The 22,125-nt window shown below is 40.6% G+C and overlaps 1 protein-coding gene across 1 annotated transcript in view; it reads left to right on the plus strand.

Annotated features, from left to right (window-relative positions):
- Nucleotides 1-15,996, plus strand: part of GOT1 (glutamic-oxaloacetic transaminase 1) — a 29,646-nt gene extending 13,650 nt beyond the window's left edge. The window contains exons 3-9 of the mRNA XM_067709726.1: nt 7,583-7,706; nt 8,338-8,450; nt 8,675-8,779; nt 10,201-10,351; nt 10,437-10,602; nt 11,336-11,478; nt 15,419-15,996. Coding sequence (XP_067565827.1) covers nt 7,583-7,706; nt 8,338-8,450; nt 8,675-8,779; nt 10,201-10,351; nt 10,437-10,602; nt 11,336-11,478; nt 15,419-15,558 — 942 coding nt within the window. The 3' untranslated portion in view covers nt 15,559-15,996. The remainder of the gene's footprint in view (nt 1-7,582; nt 7,707-8,337; nt 8,451-8,674; nt 8,780-10,200; nt 10,352-10,436; nt 10,603-11,335; nt 11,479-15,418) is intronic.
- The last annotated feature ends 6,129 nt before the right edge of the window (nt 15,997-22,125 follow it).

A 22,125-nucleotide genomic window follows, 5' to 3' on the forward strand; every position in this document is an offset into this window, starting at 1 on the left:
ACTACACTAGAAGGAATCAATAGCAGAATAACTGAGGTAGAAGAACGGATAAGTGACCTGGAAGAGAGAATGGTGGAATTCACTGCTGCATAACAAAATAAAGTAAAAAGAGTGAAAAGAAATGAAGACAGCCTAAGAGACCTCTGGGACAACATTAAACGCAACAACATTCGCCTTATAGGGGTTCCAGAAGGAGAAGAGAGAGAGAGAAAGGACCAGAGGAAATATTTGAAGAGATTATAGTCGAAAACTTCCCTAACGTGGGAAAGGAAATAGCCACCCAAGTCCAGGAAGCGCAGAGAATCCCATACCGGATACACCCAAGTAGAAACATGCCGAGACACATAGTAATCAAATTGGCAAAAATTAAAGACAAAGAAAAATTAATAAAAGCAGCAAGGGAAAAATGACAAATAACATACAAGGGAACTCCCATAAGGTTAACAGCTGATTTCTCAGCAGAAACTCTACAAGCCAGAAGGGAGTGAGTGGCATGATATACTTAAAGTGATGAAAGGGAAGAACCTACAACCAAGATTACTCTACCCAGCCAGGATCTCATTCAGATTCGATGGAGAAATCAAAAGCTTTACAGACAAGCAAAAGGTAAGAGGATTCAGTACCACCAAAACAGTACTACAACAAATGCTAAAGGAACTTCTCTAAGTGGGAAACACAAGAGAAGAAAAGGACCTACAAAAACAAACCCAAAACAATTAAGAAAATGGTCATAGGAACACACATATTGATAATTACCCTAAATGTGAATGGATTAAATGCTCCAACCAAAAGACACAGGCTTGCTGAATGGATACAAACACAAGACCCATATATATGCTGTCTACAAGAGACCCACTTCACACCTAGGGACACATACAGACTGAAAGTGAGGGGATGGAAAAAGATATTCCATGGAAATGGAAATAAAAGAAAGCTGGAGTAGCAATACTCATATCAGATAAAATAGACTTTAAAATAAAGAATGTTACAAGAGACAAGGAAGGACACTACATATTGATCAGGGGATCCAAGAAGAAGAAATAACAATTATTAATATATATGCACCCAACGTAGGAGCACCTCAATACATAAGGCAAATGCTAACAACTATACAAGAGGAAATCGACAGTAACACAATAATAGTGGGGGGCTTTAACACCTCACTTACACCAATGGACAGATCATCCAAAATGAAAATAAATAAGGAAACAGAAGCTTTAAATGAAACAATAGACCAGAGATATTTATAGGACATTCCATCCAAAAAGAGCAGATTACACTTTCTATTCAAGTGTGCACGGAACATTCTCCAGGATAGATCACATTTGGATCGCAAATCAAGCCAAGTAAATTTAAGAAAACTGAAATCATATCAAGTATCTTTTCTGATCACAGTGCTATGAGATTAGAAATGAATTGCAAGGAAAAAAACACAAACACATGGAGGCTAAACAATATGCTACTAACTAACCAAGATATCACTGAAGAAATCAAAGAGGAAATCAAAAAATACCTAGAGACAAATGACAATGAAAACACGACGATCCAAAACCTATGGGATGCAGCAAAAGCAGTTCTAAGAGGGAATTTTATAGCTATACAAGCCTACCTCAAGAAACAAGAAAAATCTCAAGTAAACAATCTACCTTACACCTAAAGGAACTAGAGAAAGAAGAACAAACAAAATGCAAAGTTAGCAGAAGGAAACAAATCATAAAGATCAGAGCAGAAATAAATGAAATAGAAACAAGGAAAACAGTAGCAAAGATCAATAAAACTAAAAGCTTGTTCTTTGAGAAGATAAACAAAATTGATAAACCCTTAGCCAGACTCATCAAGAAAAAGAGGGACTGGACTCAAATCAATAAAATTAGAAATGAAAGAGAAGTTACAAGACACCGCAGAAATACAAAGCATCCTAAGAGATTACTACGAGCAACTGTATGCCAATAAAATGGACAACCTGGAAGAAATGGACAAATTCTTAGAAAGGTATAACCTCCCCTCTTCCTCCAGAACCAGGAAGAAATAGATAAAATGAACAGACCAGTCACAAGTAATGAAATTGAAACTGTGATTAAAAATCTTGCAACAGGGCTTCCTTGGTGGCACAGTGGTTGAGAGTCCGCCTGCCGATGCAGGGGACATGGGTTCGTGCCCCGGTCTGGGAAGATCCCACGTGCCATGGAGTGAGCCATGGCCACTGAGCCTGCGCGTCCGGAGCCTGTACTCTGCAACGGGAGAGGCCACAGCAGTGAGAGGCCCGTGTACCACAAAAAAAAAAAAAAAAAATCTTGCAACAAACAAAAGTACAGGACCAGATGGCTTCACCGGTGAATTCTATCAAACATTTAGAGAAGAGCTAACACCCATCCTTCTCAAACTCTTGCAAAAATTTTCGGAGGAAGGAACACTCCCGAAATCATTGTATGAGGCCACCATCACCCTGTTACCAAAGCCAGACAAAGATACTCCAAGAAAAGAAAATTACAGACCAATATCACTGATGAATATAGATGCAAAAATCCTCAACAAAATACTAGCAAACAGAAACGAACAACACATTAAAAGAATCATACACACCATGACCAAGTGGGATTTATCCCAGGGATGCAAGGATTCTTCAATATATGCAAATCAATCAATGTGATACACCATATTAACAAATTGAAGAAGAAAAACCATATGATCATCTCAATAGATGCAGAAAAAGCTTTTGACAAAATTCAACACCCATTTATGATAAAAACTCTCCAGAAAGTAGGCATAGAGGGAACCTACCTCAACATAATAAAGGCCATATACGACAAACCCACGGCAAACATCATTCTCAATGGTGAAAAACTGAAAGCATTTCCTCTAAGATCAGGAACAAGACAAGGATGTCCACTCTTGCCACTATTATTCAACATACTTTTGGAAGTCCTAGCCACAGCAATCAGAGAAGAAAAAGAAATAAAAGGAATACAGATTGGATAAGAAGTGAAACTGTCACTGTTTGCAGATGACATGATACTATACATAGAGAATCCTAAAGATGCCATCAAAAAACTACTAGAGCTAATCAATGAATTTGGTAAAGTTGCAGGATACAAAATTAATACACAGAAATCTCTTGCATTCCTATACAGTAATGATGAAAAATCTGAAAGGGAAATTAAGGAAACACTCCCATTTACCATTGCAACAAAAAGAATAAAATACCTAGGAATAAACCTACCTAAGGAGACAAAAGACCTGTATGCAGAAAACTATAAGACACTGATGAAAGAAATTAAAGATGATACCAACAGATGGAGAGATATACCATGTTCTTGGATTGGAAGAATCAATATTGTGAAAATGACTATACTACCCAAAGCAATCTACAGATTCAATGCAATCCCTATCAAATTACCAATGGCATTTTTTACAGAACTAGAACAAAAAAACTTAAAATTTGTATGGAGATACAAAAGACCCCAAATAGCCAAAGCAGTCTTGAGGGAAAAAAATGCAGCTGGAGGAATCAGACTCCCTGACTTCCGACTATACTACAAAGCTATACTACAGTAATCAATACAAAAGACCCCGAATAGCCAAAGCAGTCTTGAGGGAAAAAAATGCAGCTGGAGGAGTCAGACTCCCTGACTTCCGACTATACTACAAAGCTATACTACAGTAATCAAGACAATATGGAACTGGTACAAAAACAGAAATATAGATCAATGGAACAGGATAGAAAGCCCAGAGATAAACCCATGCACCTATGGTCAAGTAATCTATGACAAAGGAGGCAAGGATATACAATGGAGAAAAGACAGTCTCTTCAATAAGTGGTGCTGGGAAAACTGGACAGGTATATGTAAAATAATGAAATTAGAACACTCCCTAACACCATACACAAAAATAAACTCAAAATGGATTAGAGACCTAATTGTAAGACTGGACACTATAAAACTCTTAGAGGAGAACATAGGAAGAACACTCTTTGACATAAATCACAGATCTTTTTTGATCCACCTCCTAGAGTAATGGAAATAAAAAGAAAAATAAACAAGTGGGACCTAATGAAACTTAAAAGCTTTTGCACAGCAAAGTAAACCATAAACAAGACAAAAAGACAACCCTCAGAATAGGAGAAAGTATATGCAAATGAATCATCGGACAGAGGATTAATCTCCAAAATATATAAACAATTCATGCAGCTCAATAGTAAAAAAACAAACAACCCAACCCGGAAATGGGCAGAAGATCTAAATAGACATTTCTCCAAAGAAGACATACAGATGGCCAAAGAGCATGAAAAGCTGCTCAACATCACTAATTATTAGAGAAATGCAAATCAAAACTACAATGAGGTATCACCTCACACCAGTTAGAATGGGCATCATCAGAAAATCTACAAACAACAAATGCTGGAGAGGGTGTGGAGGAAAGGGAACCCTCTTGCACTGTTGGTGGGAATGTAAATTGATACAGCCACTATGGAGAACAGTGTGGAGGTTCCTTAAAGAACTAAAATTAGAATTACCATATGACCCAGCAATCCCACTACTGGGCATATACCCTGAGAAAACCATAATTCGAAAAGACACATGCACCCCAATGTTCATTGCAGCACTATTTACAATAGCCAGGCCATGGAAGCAAGCTAAATGCCCATCGACAGATGAATGGATAAAGAAGATGTGGTACATATATACACTGGAATATTACTCAGCCATAAAAAGGAACGAAATTGGGTCATTTGTAGAGATGTGGATGCATCTAGAGACTGTCATACAGAGTGAAGTAAGTCAGAAAGAGAAAAACAAATATCGTGTATTAACGCATATATGTGGAACCTAGAAAATGGTACAGATGAACTGGTTTGCAGGGCAGAAATAGAGACACAGATGTAGAGAACATACGTATGGATACCAAGGGGGGAAAGTGGCGGGGGCGGAGGTGGTGGTGGGATGCATCAGGAGATTGGGATTGACATGTATACACTGATGTGTATAAAATGGATGACTAATAAGAAAAAAGAATAAATTAATTAAAACAAAACAAAAAAACCCCCCAAAAACAAAAAAAAAAGCTGAGCACAGGAAATATAAAAACTATGCTTGGGGATGTCTTTACTGATATCCACATGCACCTGTCACATATCCATGATAACTTTAAGTCCCTGCTTTAAGGGAGACCTTGCTCATTTGTATAGGAAGTATCAACATTCCTATACAAAGTGCTGAGGTATTTGAAATATGAAATAATGAATAAAGTTGACATTCAGCTTAGCTGATGACAAATCCATAAAAAATGAATGTACATTTAGGTTACATCACCTTGGTCGAGATTTGCGTAAGGAATCCAGGTAGGTCACAATGTGAAGCCCAAACCTTTAAGGTAATGGGAAGCAACAGGTACACACTGCTATATTTAAAATAGATAACCAACAAGGACCTACTGTAATAAATGAATGAATGAATGAATGAAATTATTAACATAAAAATAAAATAAAGTAATGGGAAGGGACCAGTGCTCGGGGGGACCACTTTGAAGAACCACATCTGATGCACAGTGACCTTTTCCATCCCAGTCCACTGCCTTTGCTCCTCTCTGCAGTGGATGCTGTGCTCAGTTCCTCGTTTTCCTGAACGTCAACTTCGCTTCTGTTTCATGTTTCAGGCGATGTTCTTTCACAGATGCTCAGATCTCTGAATATAAATAGAGCAGTGGGGAATAATAGTGATAATTGGTATTATTGCCTAGTTCCTAGCTTAAAGGGAACTTCTGCTCGTGATTCAGTGTTCTTCATGAAGCTGACTTACTCATCATGGCTGGATCTTATTTTCTTTTCTTTTTAGTTATTTTTAGGAAGTCTCATTGCTTCTTTTTTTACCAAGCATTTATATCAGAAATAACTCTATTGTTTTCTCCTGTTATGATGATCATTTGGGTGATCATTTTCTCTATCTAACAGCATGACAAATTTTATATTTCTTTTCTCTTTTTTTTAAAATAGGAGAAAATCAAAGTTTAATAACATATATACATGGGAGAGGTCCAGGAAAACTGACTCACTCCTATATTTGTTAATAATCGTGCATTCGTGGGATGACTAACTTGACCAAGGGAGTATTTTTATATGCACTATTGGATTCATACTGTTCATCAATATTTAGGAAGTTAGTATCAATATTCATGAAAGAGGTCTCTTTTTTTCTCTTTTTTTTCCCTTTGTCATCTTTCAGCATTGGTGTTGACGTTAGTTTTTTTTTTTAAAGATTTTGGAAGCTTTTCTTCTTTAGGAAGTTTTTTTTTTTTTACTTCTTTATTGTGGGAAATTTCAAATATATACAAAAGTAGTTAAAACTGTAATGAACAAACCCCCATGGATCCATCAGCTAGCTTCAACAATGATCTGTATTTGGTCAGTCTTGTATATTCCCCCACCCTCCCTGCCAAAACTGAATTATTTTATAGCAAATTACAGACATCTAAATATATATTTTAAATTATTAAAAAATTTTCCAAATAATACATGAATACATTCTCCTTATTTTTTAAAAAAACAACTTGTAGATTAGGCCAAAGTCCCTTTGACCACTATTCCCACATCCTAGGCCCCTCACCAGAGGTTGCTGCTGTTATTACATTGGTGTGTGTCCTTCCTTTTCAGTAGACATTCTTATGTGATCTTTCTCTTTCTTTCTCCTTTAGACATATTAAGCAACACGTAATTAATGACATTTCTCTACTGAAAGAGTTATGCTAAAACCTAATTAGAAGTGTGAAGGGGCAAAAGCAAAGATGTTTAGGCAGAACAACAGAAGTAGGGCCTAGTGACTAGATGTAGAGTGAGAATGCCTGGATTTATACCCAGCTCTGCCGCTCACCAGCTGCGAATCCCTTGGTGAACCACTTCTCTGAATCAATTTCCTCATGTATAAATTGGGGATCTAGAACTTACTTTACAGGGCTGTGTGAGGGTCAAACAAGAATGTGTGTGAAGGTATTTTGTAAACGGTAAAACGTAGGACTTTTATTATTGCCCAGGTGAGGCCATTTTAAGATAAGAGGAAGCTTCAGGAGAGGAGAGTAGTATTTGCATATAACCTTTGTTCTGTGAGAACATTTCTAAGGATTAATAAGCCTTTGTCATAGCGATGAGAAAGGGCATTGCAGACTGATGATAGCAAGCTCGGAACATTCTTTTACCGGCTTCTGTTGGAGGGCAGTTTTGATCTTGGGATGGGTGCAAAGGGATGGGTTTGCTTTGCAGGGCACACTCTAGTGTGCCCGAGGTATGTCCTAGGGCCTAGGTATGTCCTCCCCCTCTGTGTTCAGAGGGACGCTCCTTTGGGGGTCAGACTTCCAGACTTCCTGGGTGAAGATCTGACCTTTCTGCTGAGTAGCTGGTAACTTTGAGCAAGGTGCTTCACTTCTTAGCCTTAGTTTCCTCGTTTGTAAACATGGGCAAATAATACTTTTTCATGTAGTTATGACATTTTATAGAGATAACACATTTAAGGAAGTGCTCATCATTACCATATTTTCCCTAATATTATCTGACCTCACCATTAAATAACCAGTGACCCTGCTTGTTCTCTTCCAGGTAGGAGGTGTGCAGTGTTTGGGGGGAACAGGTGCACTTCGAATTGGAGCTGAGTTCTTAGCGCGATGGTACAATGGAACAAACAACAAGGACACGCCCGTCTATGTATCCTCACCAACCTGGGGTGAGTCCTGTAGCTGTAGCGAGAGGAGAAACAGAGAAGCCAGAGGAATTCTCACATACTGTGAGACAGCTATATTGATGGGGTCCTATGGAGGCACATAGCTCAGACTCTGGGGAGTGTGTGTGTTTTGGGAGGGCTGGTGGTAGCAGAGGAAGCCTTCCTGGAAGAAGTGGTTTCCGTGTTTAGACTTGAAGGATGAGGATGGGTCGGGGCTGGCAGGGAAGGAATTATCCTCATGAATTTCACTGCTTACACTGAAAATGTAACCCAGCCCTGGATCAACTAACATGAGAATGGCTTGAGCAGTGGATTATGGTAGTACATGGGTAACCTGATGCTTAAATTCAGATTGGGACTACTTTATCCCAAGACTCTTGGTGAACTTGTGTTTTAGTGTATATTGAGCCTTCCCAGAGGAGGGAGGTCCCACTGTAGTAGGATGTAAGTCAGCATGACTAGACTGGTCAAACTTGTTGTTGGTCACAGTCATTCCTCTCAATCTTAACCCCTCACCTCCATGTCACCCAGTGGATGTTGAGCCTGTGAGGGCCCTGGAAGCTGCCTTGAGTCCCTTCTGTTCATGCCTCCTTGTGTTTGTAAAACATTTAACATTTTACCCCTTTGCTTGCAGAGAATCATAATGGTGTCTTTATTGCCGCTGGATTTAAAGAAATTCGGTCTTATCACTATTGGGATGCAGCGAAGAGAGGACTAGACCTCCAGGGTTTTCTGAATGATCTGGAGGTGGGTTATTAGAAGAAAAAGTAGACAGAATGCTATGACGTCAAGAAGAGCAGGGAAAAGTCTTTGGATCAGTTGATAGGTGAGAGAGTCTGAGACACCCTACTCAGGCCAGATGGTGGTTTCTGAAATGGCACGTAAGGAGGGAGTACCTGCCCTCTGTGCCCCTGACTCTGCCCCCCATGTCCCTGCTGGTGTCAGAACTTACATAGCTTCCTTCTCTCCAGAAAGCTCCCGAGTTCTCCATCTTTGTCCTCCACGCCTGTGCACACAACCCGACTGGGACTGACCCAACTCCGGAGCAGTGGAAGCAGATTGCCTCTGTCATGAAGGTAACTGTCTTTTCAGAGCATCTCTTAAAATAGTGTGTGTTAATATTTGATGTATTCAACAGCAGTACCTATTTACGGAAGAATTTGGAAAAATGGAGAAAAGCCCAAAGAAAAAATAAGTACTAACTATAAATTCTATTACCCAAAGAAAGCCACTGTTAACATTTTGATATACAGAATGTCAGGCTCTTTTCTTTTTAAATTTTTTTTTAGTGTAGTTATACATGACATGCATGGCTATGTCACAGTACAGATTGATTAAATCAGTTGATGGCCATTTCGTGCCCAGGTTTCTTACTCTTGTGAACAATATATGTAATAAACCTCCTATTTTTTTTTTTTTTTTTTTTTTTTTTTTTGCGGTACGCGGGCCTCTCACTGTCATGGCCTCTCCCGTTGTGGAGCACAGGCTCCGGACGCGCAGGCCCAGCGGCCATGGCCCACAGGCCCAGCCGCTCTGTGGCATGTGGGATCCTCCCGGACCGGGGCACGAACCCGTGTCCCCTGCATCGGCAGGCGGACTCCCAACCACTGCGCCACCAGGGAAGCCCCAAACCTCCTTTTTATTATTTCTTTGGGATAACTTTCTACACTGGAATTTCTAGCTCAAGGTGTATATATTCTTCATTAACATGTTTAAAGAATACTTCTTGATAAACTATTATGTACCAGGTGCCATAGGGGGACAATAGTGAACAAAGCAGAGGTGGTCCCGCCCTCAGAGCATACAGCCGGTTTGGGGAGACAGCCACGTACTGTGAGACAGCTGCGTTGATGGGGTCCTATGGAGGCACATAGCCCAGACTCTGGGGAGTGCGTGCATTTTGGGAGGGCTAGTGGTAGCAGAGGAAGCCTTCCTGAAAGAAGTGGTTTCCGTGTTTAGACTTGAAGGATGAGGATGGGTCAGGGCTGCAGGGAAGGAATGTTTCCTGCAGAGGGAAGAGCACCATCAAAAGCCCAAGGCAGAGGTCATGGTCCATATGAGGAAGTAAAAGTAATTCTTGGTACGGGCTGGAGTTCCAGGGGAGGGGGCGAGTGAGTGATGAGGCTAGAGAGGTAAATGGGGGCCAGGTCCTGTGCTGAAGCCTCGGACTTTATTCTGAGGGCAGTGGGGAGCCCCTGGAAATCTTTGATGTCATGGAGTGACATGATCAGATGTGCCCTTGTTGGCAAAGCAGCATCGTGACACTCTAGGACAATATACTTAAAAAAATAAGGTTTACCGAAGTTAGATTTGTTGGCTGGTATTTAGGTGAATAGAGAAACAGATGTAAAGTGGAGTTGGATGCAGAAAGGAAAGAGGTAGGAGAAATGGACAGGGGTGAGACATTCCTTCCAGGCACCAGTTGGGGAAGGAAGGCCGGTGTCTGAGGTTGGTTCCAGGAGGATTTCCTGCCCTGACTCACTTTCCTTTCTCGCAGCGCCGGTTTCTGTTCCCCTTCTTTGACTCAGCCTATCAGGGCTTCGCATCTGGCAACCTGGAAAAAGACGCCTGGGCCATTCGCTATTTTGTGTCTGAAGGGTTCGAGCTCTTCTGTGCCCAGTCCTTCTCCAAGAACTTCGGGCTCTACAGTGAGTGCTGTCATGAGTTACAGCCCAGCTGCCCCAGCCTCGCCGCCCCCGGAGCCCCAAGGCTGATTCTCCTCCTTCCTTTTAGATGAGCGAGTGGGGAATCTGACCGTGGTTGCGAAAGAACCTGATAGCATCCTCCGGGTCCTTTCCCAGATGGAGAAGATAGTGCGAATTACGTGGTCCAATCCCCCTGCTCAGGGAGCACGAATCGTGGCCCATACCCTCTCTGACCCTGAGCTTTTTAATGAATGGTAAGGGGCTCAACGCCGATGGGCGAAGCGTGGGGATGCAGAACAGCGATTGTCCCATTACATTTAACTGTCTCTTCCTTTTATGCTGGCAGAGGCAGGACAAAAATACTTGAACCTCTTTTGAGTGTCAGTTATTATTTCTGTAAAATAGGGCTGACACTTACACTGTGTGTAACAGAGCACTGGGAACATAGGAAGGAGGCCCTCAGTGAATGGGAGTTTCCCCCACTCTCCCACCACCCAGGCTTCCTCCCCTTAAAGTTGGGAAATACAGGGAGGAATTTCTGATAAAATAGAATATCTAACTTCAAGTTAGTGCAACAATTTTGGGGCTCTTCATTCTTATCTAATTTATATACTTTTTGTCTTATTTTGAAACAGTAATTTTTTTGTAGTAGCTAAATCTGCAATCTCTACTTAATTACACCTGATAAAATACATTATCCTGTCTCAAGCAGCACCTAGCTGAAGTCTGAGTTAAAACATAAGTGGTATTACAGCCAGTATACCTAAGACTAGCCATAAACTCCATCAGTAAATAAAGTCCTTTCCTTCTGCCTAGTAAGTCTATCTCTCTGGTCTCCTTATCCACCCATCCAGGCATCCACATACCATAATAGGCAGGTTGTGATCATGTTTTCAGCTTACAGATTAAATTACATTTAAAAAATTTTTCTGTTTTCGTGTACCATCTCTCCTGTGTGGATTGGTATTCATATTGCTGTCCACTCAGGACAGGTAACGTGAAGACAATGGCTGACCGCATTCTGACCATGAGATCTGAGCTCAGGGCACGATTAGAAGCCCTCAAGACCCCTGGAACCTGGAACCATATCACGGAGCAGATTGGAATGTTCAGTTTCACCGGGTTGAACCGTAAGTGGCCCCACCGCCTCGAATACTCACTGTTGGACACAGCACTCCTCACAGCCAGTGTTCTTGGGCTTGGCTCCCTTAGCTGTTGCCCATTTGGTCAGCTATGACTTTGGACCAGAACAAATTAGATTTTCTCAGTGTGCCCCACCCATCTCCTGGACTGCTTGGGTCTCAGAAGAGCATTGTGTGGTCTACCCTCCAGAACATAACTCAGATACTTTCATTTTTATGGGCTTGGGAAGTGGCTCAGAGCCAGCTGGGAAGTAACAGGATTTGTACCTTGGAGCCTTGATTTATGAAACATCTTTTATAAATGCTTAGGCACCTTTTGGGTTTTCCTTAACCTTGAGTATAAATATTACATATGATTATCGAAGGACCTAATTTCTTAACAGGTCTTTCCTAGTCTCCAAGCATTGCCTAGGTTACAACATTCTCTTTTCACTTCATAAATAAGAATTTAGATTGGTAGTTGGAATTAAAAGTCAGTTGACAGTCTAGCAGGCAGACATGCACGATCTTGGTCAGCCGTCAGTAGGGTGTATCAGTGATTGGCCATCCCGTCTGATGATAGAGGACTCATTCATTTAATAAGTAATTCCTGAGCACCTCAAGCCAAGCCACTGGTTGCATGGTGCAGATATGACCTCCCTGTGGAGCTTGTGTCTGAGTGGCTCAGGGGACAGATGTGTGCCTTTGGGTAGTCAGTAGAACCTTAGGTACTGGGAGGTACTATAAACCAGGGCCATCAGAGTGCCTGTTTGAAATGGGCTCAGAAAAAAGCCAAAAGAAAGGTGGTAAAGACTGTATATTGCAGACTCACTGAAACACTTTGGGGTAAAATGAGGCTAACCAAGAAAGTAAACGGATAGCTCAGTTAGCCTTTGGTGTCCTCACAGTTCTGGAATGGGGAATTAGTTCACTTAATTAAGGAAAATCATCCTTATACAATTTTTAAGATATTAAGTGTAATGGAAATGGTGTTTAGTAGTAATATTCTTTTTTTTTTCCCAGCCACATTTCTTTTTTTTTTTTAAATAGATTTATTTATTTATTCATTTATTTAATTTTTGGCTGCATTGGGTCTTCCTTGCTGCATGCGGGTTTTCTCTAGTTGCTGAGAGCAGCGGCTACTCTTTGTTGCGGTGCGCGGGCTTTTTGTTGTGGTGGCTTCTCTTATTGCAGAGCAGGGGCTCTAGGCACGCGGGCTTCAGCAGTTGTGGCTCACGGGCTCTAGAGCGCAGGCTTAGTAGTTGTGGCATACGGGCTTAGCTGCTCTGTGGCATGTGGAATCTTCCCGGACCAGGGCTCGAACCCATGTCCCGTACATTGGCAGGTGGATTCTTAACCACTACGCCACCAGGGAAGCCCTCTTTTTTTTTTTTAATTTATTTTTTTATGCAGCAGGTTCTTATTAGTTATCTATTTTATACATATTAGTGTATACATGTCAATCCCAATCTCCCAATTCATCCCACCACCACCACCCCGCCACTTCCCCCCTTGGTGTCCATACGTTTGTTCTCTACATCTGTGTCTCTATTTCTGCCTTGCAAACCAGTTAATCTGTACAATTTTTCTAGATTCCACATATATGTGTTAATATACGATATTTGTTTTTCTCTTTCTGACTTACTTCACTCTGTATGACAGTCTCTAGGTCCACCCACATCTCTACAAATGACCCAATTTTGTTCCTTTTTACGGCTGAGTAATAGTCCATATGTACCACATCTTTATCCATTTGTCTGTCGATGGGCTTGCTTCCATGACCTGGCTATTGTAAAGAGTGCTGCAGTGAACACTGGGGTGCATGTGAGTAGTAATATTCTAAAAGCTCACAAGGTGGGGATGTCTTCCCATGAAGTATCCATATTGTCCCACTCTCCAGAGTAGGAAATTAGTTTTATTATGAATTGAAAAGTGGTGAGAATAGACCTGGCCTTATAACATAAAGTTATACTTTTAGAACTTGGCATTATTTACCCTTTTTAAAAACAGGGTTTGTTTTTTTTCTTCCCGACATTTTATTAGGAAAAATTTTAAACATACAGAAAAGTTAGAGGACTTGAACCCCATGTGCCCGCCACATAGTTTCTACAATTCTCATGTTGTGGTACTTCCTTTTCTACATTTTATCTCTCAGAACAGGGGCTTTCATCCTGAAATATTTTTAAAATTGGGTATGCCTATATTGGCCTTTTTCTAGGGAAAAGTCCCTAACTTTTACTAGCTTCTCAACTGTGATACTCCCTTTCCCCATAAAAGTAGAGAAGTTTCATTTCTATTTAAGAAAACGGGGCGGGAGCCCTGTAACCACAACATCTACCTCTGGGGCATAGGCTTTACAAGGTGCTGTGCCCGTGGCTCTGTTGATGTGTGAGGTTAGGCGCTCTCTCCTTGGATGGCTGTAATTCACATAGTTAAAGCTGATCAGGGCTACTGTGAAGGTGGCTTTGTTTGGAGGGGCCCAAAGGTAGCACTGAGTACAGGGTCTAGGTTTTTCACTTCCATACAGAGGCAGTATAGTATCCTGGCTAAGAGCTGAGAGCCGGGAGTTATACTGCCTACCTTAAAATTCCAGATTCACAGCTGACTAGCTGTGTGACCTTGGGAAGGTCATTTAACTTCCATCTATGCCATCTGTAACATGGGGGCGATAAGGTTATTATCAAGATTAACTGAGCTAATATAAAGTGCTTAGAACACTGCCTGGCACCCAATGTTTGCTCCTCTGATGATTATGATTTTATTACTGTCTTAGTCTGCTTGGGCTGCTATAACAAAATGTCATAGACTGGGTGGCTTAAACAACAGAAATTTATTCCTCACAGTTCTGGAGGCTGGGAAGTCTGAGATCAGGATGCCAGCATCAACAGGTTCTGATCGGGTTTCTCTTCCTAGCTTGCAAGTGGCTGTCTTCTTGCTGTATCCTCACATGAAGGGAGGAGGTGAGGCGGGGAGAGAGAGAGAGAGAGCTCGTGCATGAGCAAGCCTCTCTGGTCTCTTCTTATAAAGGTCACTATTCCCATCATGCATGCTTACCCTCGTGACCTCATCTAAACCTAATTACCAGCCAAAGGCTCCACCTCCTAATACCATCACAATGGGGCTTAGGGTTTCAAAGTATGAATTTTGGAGAGACACAAACATTCAGTCCATGACAATTATTATTATCCTGATCCCTCAAATTGATGGTGCCTTAAGGGTGCTAATTACTTAGGGGAAAAAAATCAGCTAAAATTCTCTCATGGATTTGCAATAAAGCAAAAAAAGCTCTAGAGATTGTGGCAGAAGGGAAGTACAGGCAGTCCCTTCCCATTTCATACAGCAGCGTTTCTGCAGACTCATGGGAAAACCCTCCTGTGTGTGTGTGTGTGTGAATGAGAGCTGAGATGCGCCAGGCCCGAGAGGTCTCTGCAGTGTTCAGGCTGCGGGTTCGCACACACAGCATTTATCCAGCAATGCTCATCTCAGGGCCTTGTCCAATGTACTGTGAAAATGAAACGTCAAAGGGAAGTTGCTCTGGGTGCTCAGGCTTAAACAAATAGAGGTAAAGGAAGAGATAAACAAAGCAGTTCTTAACCAGTTTTTCATATTAATGGATTGTTCTTAGGTCTGTGGGTTTGGTTGAGTGGATAGGGTGTCCCGGTGAACGTAACCTCCAAGGTTTGGTTGGGAGGTAGTCCCAGATTAAAATTCCCGTCAGGAAGAACCGTGTTAAACTTGCTGGGGATTAGGAAATTAGCTCATAAGAGTAGTTTCCAGAATCTGCTGAGCGTATTTCTCACTGTGTCAGGTGGACAAAATAACTCCTATTGTTTTGCTTCTCTGTGTTAGGGGGAAGAAAGGAAATTGTCATTGTAATGGACTCTCTGGACCTCCATTACTTAAAGGATTCCTACTGCTCTGATTATGTATCTCTTTTGGTTTTCAACAGCCAAGCAGGTTGAGTATCTGGTCAATGAAAAGCACATCTATCTGCTGCCAAGTGGTCGGATCAACATGTGTGGCTTAACCACCAAAAACCTAGATTATGTGGCCAGCTCCATCCATGAAGCAGTCACCAAAATCCAGTGAAGAAACACCACCCAAACAAGCACCACCAAAGCGGTCCTCTGTCTCGTGTATTCCCTACCTGCACAAACCTGGTTGTATACATCACAACTAGATTAGAGACTACTGAGGGACAGAAAAGCTGTTCTGGTGAGGCGGTTTCTGTTTAAGCTGGCCTCACGGGAAGAGAACATGTCTTGAAAGGAAATGGGGATCTGGGATTAGAGCCCGTTTGGAGGCCAGAGCAAATTAAGGCTTTTATTTGAGAAGAATAAAAAGATACTTTGATGATGAAATGTAGATGTCTTGCCCCCTCGCTGGAAGCAGGAGTATTGCCCATGTCACTTGTGTGCTCCTCTGTGTTGCTTTACTCTGTACAAATTTGAGTCCCAAAGATCAAGTTGTCTGAAGAGCCAAGTGTGATTGTGGGTGTCATTTGTGTCATTAAAACTCGTCATCTCGCAGAGTCTCTGTCTCCCTGCTCTTTCTGCATGGTTGTGTCCCTGTCCCTAAGCTTGAGTTCTTTAGAGTGACCAAGTTAAGAAATACATTTATATCTCACCCACACATTTAACTGACATGAAAGTTTCATAAAACAGTATTTACCCTTGCTATGTGTAATGCATTCTGATATTTTCTATTCTATTCTATTCTATTCTATTCTATTCTATTCTATTCTATTCTGTTTCACTAAAGTAATAAAGTGAAAGTGCTGATTGAGGCCCATGGACTTGATTTTGTCATCCGCTAATGGGTTGTAACCCATGATTTAAAGTGAATGCTGGGGCATAGAGAATGGACTTGAGGACATGGGGAGGGGGAAGGGTAAGCTGGGACGAAGTGAGAGAGTGGCATGGACATATATACACTACCAAATGTAAAATAGATAGCTAGTGGGATGCAGCCACATAGCACAGGGAGATCAGCTCGGTGCTTTGCGACCACCTAGAGGGGTGGGATAGGGAGAGTGGGAGGGAGATGCAAGAGGGAGGGGATATGGGGATATATGTATGCATATAGCTGATTCACTTTGTTATACAGCAGAAACTAACACACCATTGTAAAACAATTATACTCCAATAAAGATGTTAAAAAAAAAGTGAATGCTAAGAGTGGGATTTACCCGTTGCCAAAGAAAAAACTAAAATATATTCCTGCAATCTGCCTCCCTTTAGTGAACTCACCATAACATAGCCCTTTGACAGTTTTGTCCTTCAGAGGCCAGCCATCTTCATATGTTACTTAAGAAACTGAACTTCATGCATTCATAGAAGGGTTGACATCACTCAGGGTGATTCTAGAACCCAGTCCCTCCCACTGTAGTTGGAGTACCTCTTAGTCTATTGAAACTATTAGAGCCACTTAAACATAGATCACATTTTCCAGGGAGTCCAAGGGACTCTCCAAATGATGATTTAGTAGAATTTGAGTTTTACTTAAAACAAGAGGGTCTACTAATTGGTGTCTTAAAACTGAAAAGTAATTCTTGTTATGTTAACAGGATCTGCCCCTTTTTAGGATGCCTTTGAGTTGTTATAAAATCCTACAGTCTTTTTTTTTTTTTTTTCCAGACTGGAAGAATATATTTGCCATGCATATAATAGACAAAGGATTACTATTCAGAATTATAAAGAATTACTGTTATACAGGATTACTATCTGGGATTTTTTATTTTAACTTTTAAAATCCTACAAATTAAAAGAAAAATACAGATAACCCAGTAGAAAAATGAACAAAGGATACGAACAGGTAATTCAGAGGGAAAACTCAAATCAATTATAAACAATGAAAATGTTCTGAACATCGCTAGAAAAAATGGAAATGTAATGAAAGTAACAGGATACTATTTTACACTTAGATTGGGGAAATGGGAAATATGGTACAAATATGTTGGAGAGCAATTTGGCAACATTTTGAAAAGCTGAGGATGTGTGTACTTTACAATCAAGGAATCATATGCACTTTATGTATGCAGGTTAGAGAAACTCACTTGTGCACCTGGAGAGAGCCATGAGAGTGACCAGGGCACAGTGTAACAGTGAAGAGATGAAAACACAAGTGTGCATCAGTAGGGGGTACATCAGCACCCCACATCCAGTACAGTCACAGGACTGGACATGGCACCAGAGCTGTGTGTGTCAATGAGGGTAAAGCTCACACATGATTTTGAGTGGATGAAAGGTGAGATGAGATGCCATTTATGATACCATTTCTCAAAATGTGCTGCATATTGTAGTTGCTTATGAATACATACATATGTAATAAAAATTTTAAATATAGGTAGGAAAGGTACACATCAATCTCAGGACAGTGGTTACCAGTGAGGAGAAACGGAGTGAGACGGTGAGGTGCTTAACCTATAACTGTGATATTTTCTTTAAAAATTATGTATCTAAAAGAAATATGAGGAGAGTCTTTATTAATAAAATTAACATTTACTGAATACAATTTGCCATTGTCAGACACTATTGTAAGCCCTTGTATGTATCGGTTCACTTAATCCTCAACAATAAATCAGTGTGGTAGGTACTAATGTTATCATCACCCTTTGCAGAGGAGAAAAGAAGCATAGTAAATCAAGTAACTTGCCTAATATTAATATTAGTCACATGACTAGTAGGTGCTAGGATTTGAACCTAAGAAGTCTGGGTCCAGAGTCCATAAGCTTAAGCTATTACTCTACCCTGTTGCTGTGCCTTATTCTCTCTGAATCTCCTAAAGCAGGAAGGGCGAGTACGGAGCAGTTCTCAGGGGCTCAGAGCGTAGCCTGTGATTCGCTCAGCGTCAAGGGCAGAGTAGCCTACGTGGCCTTCTCTGTCAGAATTCAGTCTTTCTGAAGCCTAATCTGGAACTCTGTGATTCCAAAAGGTACAGGGTGGCCAAGGTACAGGATGAGGCCACGGCCTCATCCGAGGCCGCCTCCTACACCTGCCTCTCCCTCAAAATACCTGTCTGTTCAGTCTTCCACTCTTCCCTGTCAGGAAGAGGGAAGACACTCCTCACCAATTCCTTCTTCAGGATCTGCCAGGAATGGGACACCATATATCTCCTCATGGCTCCTGAGCTGGCAAATGGCACAACAGCCCCTTTGCCTTTCAAGGGTAGAACCACAAATCTTTCCCCAAGAATCCAGTTATACTAGAAATAAAGTTTCCTTAGTGGCAAGGTAAGAGCTCCTCTCCATTCCTCATATCCGACCAACAGTGGCTGGAAGCCTTGTTTGGACAGATCTCATGTCACAATGGAGGATTCTGGAAGGAACAGGGGACAGTGGGAAATAATTGGAATCTGGGAATCTAATGTTTACTGAGAACTCATAGGCATTATCTTAGTTAATCCTCACAACTACTACAAATAACCCAGAGGGACTTCACACCCAGTCCTTACATGAGGCTGAGGCTCAAAGTAGCTAAATGACTATGAGTCATGGGGCCATCTTAAAGTGGGAGGCTGCTGGGCTGGAGGTGGGGGCACCCAACACCTCAGCCTGGGGACCACTCTGAGGCTTAGAAACGAACCCCTGGAGTGTAGGTACAAGGCACTATCCTGTAAATCTTGTTAAGTCAGCAAATCAGGAACACTCCGTGTTGGGCTGCACACCACAGGCCTGCAAGCCCTGTACTTACCCAGCCTCAAGACCGAAGAAATAAAATCCTACAGTCTTGAAGGACAATCAGGGTCTCAGAAATCATTAACTCCAGCCTCTCTCCCAGTGCAAGAGTCTCTTCTATGTTGTCCCTGACTCATCACTTTTAACTGGGGTGGGTTGGGTTCTTTCTTTTTTTTCTTTTCCCACAGCACGTTTTACATGCTTACATTAAATTATATGTTCATTTATTTATTTTTAATTTTATTTATTTTTTATACAGCAGGTTCTTATTAGTTATCTATTTTATACATATTAGTGTATATATGTCAATCCCAATCTCTCAATTCATCCCACCACCATCCCCACCCCCCCACCACTTTCCCCCTTGGTGTCCTTATGTTTGTTCTCTACATCTGTGTCTCTATTTCTGCCCTGCAAACCAGTTCATCTGTACCATTTTTCTAGGTTCCACATATATGAATTAATATACGATATTTGTTTTTCTCTTTCTGACTTAACTTCACTCTGTATGACAGTCTCTAGATCCATCCATGTCTCTACAAATGACCCAATTGGGTTCCTTTTTATGGCTGAGTAATATTCCATTGTATATATGTACCACATCTTCTTTATCCATTCATCTGTCAATGGGCATTTAGCTTGCTTCCATGGCCTGGCTATTGTAAATAGTGCTGCAATGAACATTGGGGTGCATGTGTCTTTTCGAATTATAGTTTTCTCAGGGTATATGCCAGGTAGTGGGATTGCTGGATCATATGGTAATTCTATTTTTACTTTTTTGAGGAACCTCCATACTGTTCTCTATAGTGGCCATATCAATTTACATTCCCACCAACAGTGCAAGAGGGTTCCCTTTTCTCCACACCCTCTCCAGCATTTGTTGTTTGTAGATTTTCTGATGATGCCCATTCTAACTGGTGTGAGGTGATACCTCATTGTAGTTTTGATTTGCATTTCTCTAATAATTCGTGATGTTGAGCAGCTTTTCATGCTTTTTGGCCATCTGTATATCTTCTTTGGAGAAATGTCTATTTAGGCTTTCTTCCCATTTTTGGATTGGGTTGTTTGTTTTTTTACTATTGAGCTGCATGAGCTGTTTATATATTTTGAAGATTAATCCTCTGTCCGATGATTCATTTGCAAATATATTCTGAGGGTTGTCTTTTCGTCTTGTTGTAGTTTCCTTTGCTTTGCAAAAGCTTTTAAGTTTCATTAGGTTCCATTTGTTTATTTTTGTTTTTATTTCCATTACTCTAGGAGGTGGGTCAAACAAGATCTTGCCGTGATTTATGTCCAAGAGTGTTCTTCCTATGTTTTCCTCTAAGAGTTTTATAGTGTCCAGTCTTACATTTAGATCTTTAATCCGTTTTGAGTTTATTTTTGTGTATGGTGTTAGGGAGTGTTCTAATTTCATTCTTTTACATGTAGCTGTCCAGTTTTCCCAGCACCATTTAATGAAGAGACTGTCTTTTTTCCGTTGTATATCCTTGCCTTTGTCATAGATTAGTTGACATAGGTGTGTGGGTTTATCTCTGGGCTTTCTATCCTGTTCCATTGATCTATATTTCAGTTTTTGTGCCAGTACCTTATTGTCTTGATTACTGTAGCTTTGTAGTATGGTCTGAAGTCAGGGAGTCTGATTCTCCAGCTCCCTTTTTTTCCCTCAAGACTGCTTTGGCTATTCAGGGTCTTTTGTGTCTCCATACAAATTTTAAGATTTTTTGTACTAGTTCTGAAAAAATGCCACTGGTAATTTGATAGGGATTGCATTGAATCTGTAGATTGCTTTGGGTAGTATAGTCATCTTCACAATATTGATTCTTCCAATCGAAGAACATGATATATCTCTCCATTTGTTGGTGTCATCTTTGATTTCTTTCATCAGTGTCTTAATATTTTTCTGCATACAGGTCTTTTGTCTCCTTAGGTAGGTTTATTCCTAGGTATTTTATTCTTTTTGTTGCAATGGTGAATGGGATTGTTTCCTTAATTTCTCTTTCTGATCTTTTGTTGTTAGTGTATAGAAATGTAAGAGATTTCTGTGCATTAATTTTGTATCCTGCAACTTTACCAAATTCATTGATTAGCTCTAGTAGTTTTCTGGTGGCATCTTAGGTTTCTCTATGTATAGTATCATGTCATCTGCAAACAGTGAGTTTTACTTCTTCTTTTCCAATTTGTATTCCTTTTATTTCTTTTTCTTCTCTGATTGCCGTGGCTATCTTGGGAGGTTATACCTTTCTAAGAATTTGTCCATTTTTTCCAGGTTGTCCATTTTATTGGCATAGAGTTGCCTGTAGTAGTCTCTTATGATGCTTTCTATTTCTGCAGTGTCTGTTGTAACTTCTCCTTTTTCATTTCTAATTTTATTGATTTGAGTCCTCTTCCTTTTTTTCATGATGAATCTGGCTAAGGGTTTATCAATTTTGTTTATCTTCTCAGAGAACCAGCTTTTAGTTTTATTGATCTTTGCTATTGTTTTCTTTGTTTTTATTTCATTTATGTCTGCTCTGATCTTTATGATTTCTTTCCTTCTGTTAACTTTGGATTTTGTTTGTTCTTCTTTCTCTAGTTCCTTTAGGTGTAAGGTTAAGATTGTTTATTTGAGATTTTTCTTGTTTCTTGAGGTAGGCTTGTATTGCTCTAAACCTCCCTCTTAGAACTGCTTTTGCTGCATCCCATAGGTTTCGGATCATCGTGTTTTCATTGTAATTTGTCTCTAGGTATTTTTTGATATCCTCCTTGATTTCTTCAGTGATCTCTTGGTTATTTAGTAACGTATTGTTTAGCCTCCATGTGTTTGTGTTTTTTATGTTTTTTTCCCCCCTGTAATTGATTTCTAATCTCATAGCATTGTGGTCAGAAAAGATACTTGATATGATTTCAATTTTCTTAAATTTACCGAGGCTTGATTTGTGACCCAAGATGTGCTCTATCCTGGAGAATGTTCCGTGCACACTTGAGAAGAAAGTGTAATCTGC

Source organism: Pseudorca crassidens, chromosome 16 (genome assembly GCF_039906515.1).
Source record: "Pseudorca crassidens isolate mPseCra1 chromosome 16, mPseCra1.hap1, whole genome shotgun sequence".
Lineage (NCBI taxonomy): Eukaryota > Metazoa > Chordata > Mammalia > Artiodactyla > Delphinidae > Pseudorca > Pseudorca crassidens.